This window comes from Ahaetulla prasina, chromosome 2 (genome assembly GCF_028640845.1).
Source record: "Ahaetulla prasina isolate Xishuangbanna chromosome 2, ASM2864084v1, whole genome shotgun sequence".
Classification (NCBI taxonomy): Eukaryota; Metazoa; Chordata; class Lepidosauria; order Squamata; family Colubridae; genus Ahaetulla; species Ahaetulla prasina.
This window is the reverse complement of record NC_080540.1, coordinates 71830137-71837495: the sequence shown is the minus strand read 5'-3', so window position 1 is coordinate 71837495 and position 7359 is coordinate 71830137. Positions and strand designations below refer to the sequence as shown.

The 7359-nt window shown below is 41.3% G+C and overlaps 1 protein-coding gene across 1 annotated transcript; it reads left to right on the top strand.

Moving 5' to 3' along the window:
- Nucleotides 1–601: 601 nt before the first annotated feature.
- On the top strand, nt 602–1758 carry LOC131192342 (uncharacterized protein K02A2.6-like; the record flags this gene model as incomplete). The annotated part of the gene is made up of 1 exon (XM_058171400.1): nt 602–1758. A coding segment is annotated over exon 1 (1080 nt), but the record flags the coding sequence as incomplete, so codon positions are not given.
- Nucleotides 1759–7359: the final 5601 nt, after the last annotated feature.

Sequence of the window (7359 nt, the reverse complement as noted above, 5' to 3'; positions counted from 1 at the left end):
GCTTCACCATATGGGGTGGGGGCAGTGCTTAGCCACAGGTTACCGAATGGAACAGAAGCCCCTATAGCGTATTATTCCCGGACGATGTCCTCTGCGGAAAGGAACTACAGCCAGTTAGATAGGGAAGCGTTGGCCATAGTCTCCAGGGTTAAGAAATTTCACGAATACTTATTCGGACGAAATTTCGAGATAGTCACGGACCACAGACCCCTTCTAGGGCTTTTAGCGGGTGACCGCCCAACGCCCGTGGCACTTTCTCCCAGGCTGACCCGATGGACTATTTTCCTAGCAGCATACTCCTACAAATTGCTCTACCGCCCAGGAAAAGACTTAGGGCATGCGGATGCTCTGAGCAGATGCCCTCTACCAGAGACAATTGAGAACCCCACCCCGGGGACACCCGTCTTACTAATTGACTCTTTGGACTCTGGCCCAGTCACATCCAAGCAGGTGGCTAGGGCATCGTATAGAGACATTACAATTCGGACTGTGATCGGTTGGGTGCAAAGGGGTTGGCCCGCTGCGGCGGGCGAGCGTTTCAAAGACTTTGCGAAAAAACAATCAGAACTGTCTGTTCAAGGGGGGTGTCTGTTATGGGGGGATAGGGTAGTTATCCCAGAAAAATTACGCGAAAATGTGTTGGAACTGTTGCATGAGGGCCACCCAGGGATTGTGCGGATGAAGAGTTTAGCGAGGAGTTATGTATGGTGGCCCTTAATGGATAAGGACATCAGCGACAGGGTAGGGAAATGCCAATCCTGCCAAGAATCGAGGTCGCTACCCCCTACAGCCCCAGTTAGAGAGTGGGAGAAACCCCAGGGGCCTTGGTCCAGGATTCACATAGATTTTGCGGGGCCGTTCCATGGGCAGACCTTTTTAATTGTAGTAGATGCCTACTCAAAATGGTTGGAAATAATCCTCATGAAAAGCACAACGGCCGAAGCAGTAATCACAGTCCTAAGGCATCTATTCGTAACACACGGCCTGCCCGACACCCTAGTCTCTGACAACGGCCCGCAATTCACGGCAAATCAGTTTGAGGGGTATCTAGCGGGAGAGGGTATCAGACATGTCCTCTCGGCGCCTTTCCACCCGGCGACGAACGGACTTGCAGAACGTTTCGTTCGGAGCACCAAGGAAGCGCTATCTAGGATAAGTCCAGGCGACTGGCAAACGAAAATAGACACTTTCCTGGCCGTCCAACATAGGACCCCTTGTGTAACAACTGGCCGCAGCCCAGCAGAACTTTTAATGGGCAGGAAACTCAGGTGCCCGCTAGACCGACTAAACCCAACTTATACCCCAGACGGGTACAAGGGTATTCAAGGAAAAACCAGGGAAATGACAGTGGGTGACCTAGTATGGGCACACAACTATAGCGAGGGCCCAACATGGTTAAAAGGGGAAATTTTGGGCATAACCGGACCCAAATCATACGTAGTAGACATGGAGGACGGCCGGGTATGGAAACGCCACATAGACCAGCTAAGAAAACGTATACCAAACAAATTAGAAACCAAACAACCAGGCCCTGACTACCAATTGTTTGAATCTGCAGCTGACTCAAACCCGAGGCGAGCGGAGGACTTATCTGATTCCGATGAAGTCCAGCGACGCCAACCGGTTCCTCCTGAAGGCAACAGGAACGATTCAGCCAATAATCCAGGGCCGGACGGCCTAGAGGAGGAGCGGGGAGGAACAAACAGTCCCTCCGACCAGCTCGACTCTCTCCCAGAAAATGAACTGCACAGGTCAGAAAGAGTTAGGAGACGCCCTGTCTACCTGCGTGACTACGTAGAGAGATAGCATGTAGATATTATGTAAATAGAGGTACAAAGCGTTCTGGGAGGGAAGGAGTGTAATGTATTTTGAACTTCGAGAGGGAATTTTGGGCGGGAAAATTGCACGTTGCTGATTGGTTGAAGCCTCAGCCAAAAGAGTATTTAAAGAGGGGGTTTTGCCGGTTGTCTTTTGCTGGGTCACAATAAACTAAAGAGCTGTTGCTACTCATTGGTCTCCTGCCTCTTCATTGCCCGAACTTAACAGGGACTGCAGCCAAGATATTAAAAGATGCTTGCTCCTGGGGAGGAAAGCTATGGCAAATCTAGACAGCGTACCAAAAAGCAGAGACATCACCCTGCCAACAGAAGTGCTATGTCAAGGCTATGGTTTTCCCAGTTGCAATGTATGGCTGTGAAGGTTGGACCATAAGAAAGGCTGAGCGCCAAAGAATTGAGGCCTTTGAACTCTGGTGCTGGAGAAGACACCTGCGACTCCCTTGGACTGCAAGGCGAACGAACAAGTCAGTCCTAGAGGAGATCAACCCTGACTGCTCTTTAGAAGGCCAGATCCTGAAGATGAAACTGAAATACTTTGGCCACCTAATGAGAAAGAAGGACTCCCTGGAGAAGAGCCTAATGCTGGGAAAGATTGAGGGCAAAAGAAGAAGAGGACGACAGAGAACAAGGTGGCTGGATGGAGTCACTGAAGCAGTAGATGTGAGTTTAAATGGAGTCCAGAGGATGGTAGAGGACAGGAAGGCCTGGAGGAACATTGTCCATGGGGTCGCGATGGGTCAGACACGACTTTGCAACTAACAACAACAAAGATTGTTAGCCACATATTAATATTTAGGTGGGTTTGTGTTTAATATTTTAGTGTATAATTTTTAAGGCTATATATGCCTTTTAAATGTACTTTTAATGTTTTTTTTAAATTTTGTAAAAAAATGCACAAAAAATTGTGAATTTTGTTTTATTTGTTTTATTTTTTTTAAAAAAATATTAATTATCCCACTTTCTTTATGCTGGTCGATGACCATAATAAAGATTTGGTTGATTGACTGTTTTACAATTTATTGTTCTTACTTCCTGCCATCAGATCTAATGGCTAATCCCTCTGATATTTTTTTTTCTTGAAGGGAGAGGACACCTATGTGTTCAAGTCTTCCGATATCTCACTAGCCAAATAGTACCACATCCAAGAACTCACAGAATAGATTTACAATTATATCTTCTAGTACTTTGAAATGTAGTTCTTTGCCCAGGAGACAAAAACTCATATAAGGTAGTCAAGTGTTGTGTATTTGAACATACTGCTATGGAGGTGTTTTCTTAATATCGTGCATAAATTTAGCTCCATATCTGTCTAGCTGACTTTGGGATTTTGGCGGCTTGCCATTCTGTAACTGATGTACTGATGATATTGTCATAGAAACTACAATCAGAGTTGCTATATTTTTCTGTTTGTAGTGGCATCATTTCTTTCCCAACTTATAAAAATGGATTGAATCACAACCACAGTTTGCTGACATTACATGAATGTAAAAGGGCTGCTAACATGGGAACAAAACAGGATTGCTCAGTTAAAGTTGTACCCTTGTCTTAATGTCTTCAGGTATTATGGTTACCAGTTTGCACAGACTTTTAACATTTCCCCAAATGGATGGACTTCGTTCTGTTCATTGAGAAGCCATCGTGCTAGTCATTTGGTGCACTGTTGATACAAAATCTAATTTCTATTTTTAGACTGGAATAACAACCTTGGCAGAAAAGAGTGAAACTGGACAATAGGAAGGATAATGAAGTGAGCTCTGTCACAGGCAACTTTTCACTTCCTTACTATGGTTTTAGGTGATTATTTACTTTGGCATGCAAAGAAAATGGTTGCCATAGTGACTGCTACAATACTTGATCCTTGCTACCTTTTCCACATAGAACACCTCTTTACAGAAGGTTTTACTAATATACTGGGTGAACTTCCTGGCTTCAGAGTCATTTCAAAGGGAGAGGGAGACAGAAAATTCCACAGTGGCCATTTCAAAAAGTCATTTAGTGTCAGTCTAGCGTATGCATTTGAACTTGGATGAACTGGGCAAATTGAAAACCTCACTAGTGCATCTCTTGTATAGCAGCAAGGAGCTGCTGAGAGCAAAGAAATAAAAGAAACCGAGGCAGGCTATTCTGTGTATTAATTTCTATCCAGAGTTGCGGTTGCTATTATTATTGTTGGTGCCGTTTTGCATTCTTACACTCAAGTGTAAGAATGATTAGCCTTGAGAATTTACATTTCACAGGGAGAATGGCTAAAAACAAGGGAGACTGTTGCATGGGTGGGTACTCTTTCTGATATTTATTTATTATTTATTTTATTTATTTTATTAGATTTTTATACCGCTCTTCTCCCGAAGGACTCAGGGCGGTGCACAGCCAAGTCATAAAAAACTAAACCAATACAGAATTCTCTTTAATAAAGAGAATTATTTTGATAAACTAAACCAATACAGAATTCTCTTTCTCATCAACATGATAGAGACCAAACCTAGCATCTTTCTGGCTACATTATCCTGGAAGGAGAATCAGGGAATTTTTATTCTCTGTGAAGAGAGGCAAAAAGGAAAGTGTCCTGAGATCAGCCAACTCACAGATAAAAGCAAATAGGGAGACAAAGAGGAGCCCAGACTAAAAATTGTTAACTCTCAAGCTACACCAACCATTCTTTGTGTTCTGTAGGCTGCAGGATACTGAAGAGTCCATCCTACTGAAGTTATTGGGAAAAGGAAATCACTCTGTCTCCTGGCCTCTCCATGTAAACACTGGTCCTTGTGGCATGACCAAGGCTTGTTGGTCTTGTCTGCCATTTTGTCAAGAATGCCCTCCTGCTTCCAAGATGGAAGGCAGGTTTAGGTTGTAGCATATATATTTACACGTCATTAATATGGTTCTTCTGGGGAAAAAAACAAACAACAACTTGATTCATGTTAGTGTAACCCCAGTTTAAAAATATGCAAATCATGAAAGTAAAATATTTTATTAGAAAAGAACGTTAGAAAAGGCTCTCTTACCCTAACTCTAAAGCTGCTTTCGCAACTCCATAATGATTCAGATAAAGATTAAATACAGAGCAGACTTAGCTCTGAATACATTATGTAAAATCTCTATTGATACACCAGGAAAGATTATAATATTATAAAACATTGTATTATCAGTTATAATTAGAAAATGGTAATCTTTTTGTTGGGGAAAAAATACAATATTCTGTCTTGGCTAATGTTACTTTGTGTGTTATATTCGGAAAGCAACAACAGTAACCTTTCCTGATACAGCTGATAAAATATTTCCAGAATGGAGGATAAAGCTGTTTAGCTTTATTATTAGACTAGAATTGCTTAATTATGATTATGGACCAAAAAAGGGAAAAAAGGAGCAGCATAGCAAAGCATTATATACTAGTAACAATTACAGCCTATGGCAAGGTGGACACAGTTTTATACAGCAGGGTTTACACAAAGTATATAACAAAACTTAGCAAAGTTTAGGGACACAAAATTGTCTTTGCTTCAAACAGGAAATAATAGCTGGCTAGGAAGCTACCAGCATCCTAGCCAGCTCAGAAAGTTCGACATTGTGTCAGTCATCTTATTGTCCACAATGGCTCAGGTGGTCCCTGGTGGTGTATAAAGCTCTTCCTGCTCCATCATGGAATTAAATGCGGGACTGCTGGGCACTGTGACTCCTACCATTTCTTTTCTTCACTGACATCTCTGGTTGTCTATCCTCTCTTTGCTATAAAAGGTGGTCCATAGCTGTGGGTACTAGACACCATATCTAGCTGCTGTTTAATTGCAGAGGCACCACCCTACTTCTGAACGTCAGACAGGAGATCCTGAGCAAGAGAAGGAAGTGGCCCTCACGCCCTGCTTTTGGATGTCATGTTCTTCCCTTAGGTAGAATCTTCCTTGTCATTGTCACAAACAGACCCCTGAACTAGATGCAATCAATCGTTAGTCTGATTTGTCAGAATATAAAGCTGTGCAAATCCTTCAGATGAATTGTTTCCAATATATGACAATGCAAATAAAGCACAATGTTTCAATTTGTTAAAGCAGCAGCATCTGGACAGGGGTTGAAGTTGCGCACATCTGAACACATCTACATATATGTTCATAGAAAACCACTTCTCTCAGCTGTGAAGCAACGGCGCATTTAAATCCCTCATATTCATGGTCTTTTAATGTTGTTATGACCAACTGATTTACTTTGTTGAAGACTGGCATTACCAAATGGATTTGGACAGTATATTCCTGCAAAGAAAAGTAGCAGTCCTAGATGGAAGCCTGATTTAAATTCCTTGATTCATTCAAAGTATGTAACTTACAAATGCAGAAGCCATTAAATATTAAATATATATGTATAATGTTTTTCAGAAGCACAGTTTGGTATAAAGCCATGACGAGTTAGTCTGGAATAGATATTTTTGTCTTTTCATAACCATGCAATACTTATTCTTTCTTTCTCCTGCTTCTATTCATTCAGCCTTATGAAAAGTCACAGAAATTAATAACTGCCAAATTGCCAAATCTCCTGCTGTGCTTCAGTCTGTCACTGTCTTGGCAAAGGAAGCCAGATAGAAACTTATACGTTTGACAATCATAGAGGCCACAGATCAGATATTTGCTTGTACAATCCCCATGGAAATGTCTAGCAGTTCAGCAAGAGTTAAACAATATCAGTCAGCTTAATTCAATAAGCTAAGTAAGTAAGGTTTTGGTTACTACCTTTAAAGCACTCCATGGCTTAGGGCCTGGGTACTTACGGGACCGCCTACTGTTACCTCATGCCTCCCACCGACCCGTACGCTCAACCAGAGAGGGACTTCTCAGGGTGCCGTCCGCCAAACAATGTCGGCTGGCAGCCCCCAGGGGAAGATCCTTCTCTGTGGGGGCTCCTACACTCTGGAACGAACTTCCCCCTGGTTTACGCCAAATATCTGACCTTCGAACCTTTCGCCGCAAATTGAAAACGTATTTATTTACTCACACGGGGCTGGCTTAAATTTTGTTGTATTTTTAAATTTATATTTTATATTTCTAAATTTTATATGAATTTTAATGGGTTTTTAGAATTTTAAATGTTTTAAAGTTTTCGGCCAATTGTATAATAAGTTTTTTAATTTTGTTTTAATTGTATATTGTATTGTTTGGGTTTTTATTCTGGCTGTACACCGCCCTGAGTCCTTTGGGAGAAGGGCGGTATAGAAATCTAATAAATAATAATAATAATAATAATAATAATAATAATAATAATAATAATAACAATAATAAATATTATTATTATTATTATTATTATTATTATTATTATTATTATTAGTATTATTATTATTATTATTATTATAGTTTCATAAATATTTCAGGTGTTAATGGGGATACTGGTGGTACTGCATCCATACAGAATGAGGTCTCCAGTTTTGCAGAACTGGCAGACACAATGATCTTAAAGGATTAGTGTGCGTGAACTTGCAAAATGGTAACTAAATGTCAGCAGGGGAAGGGAAACTGGACAGAACGTCTTCCATTACATC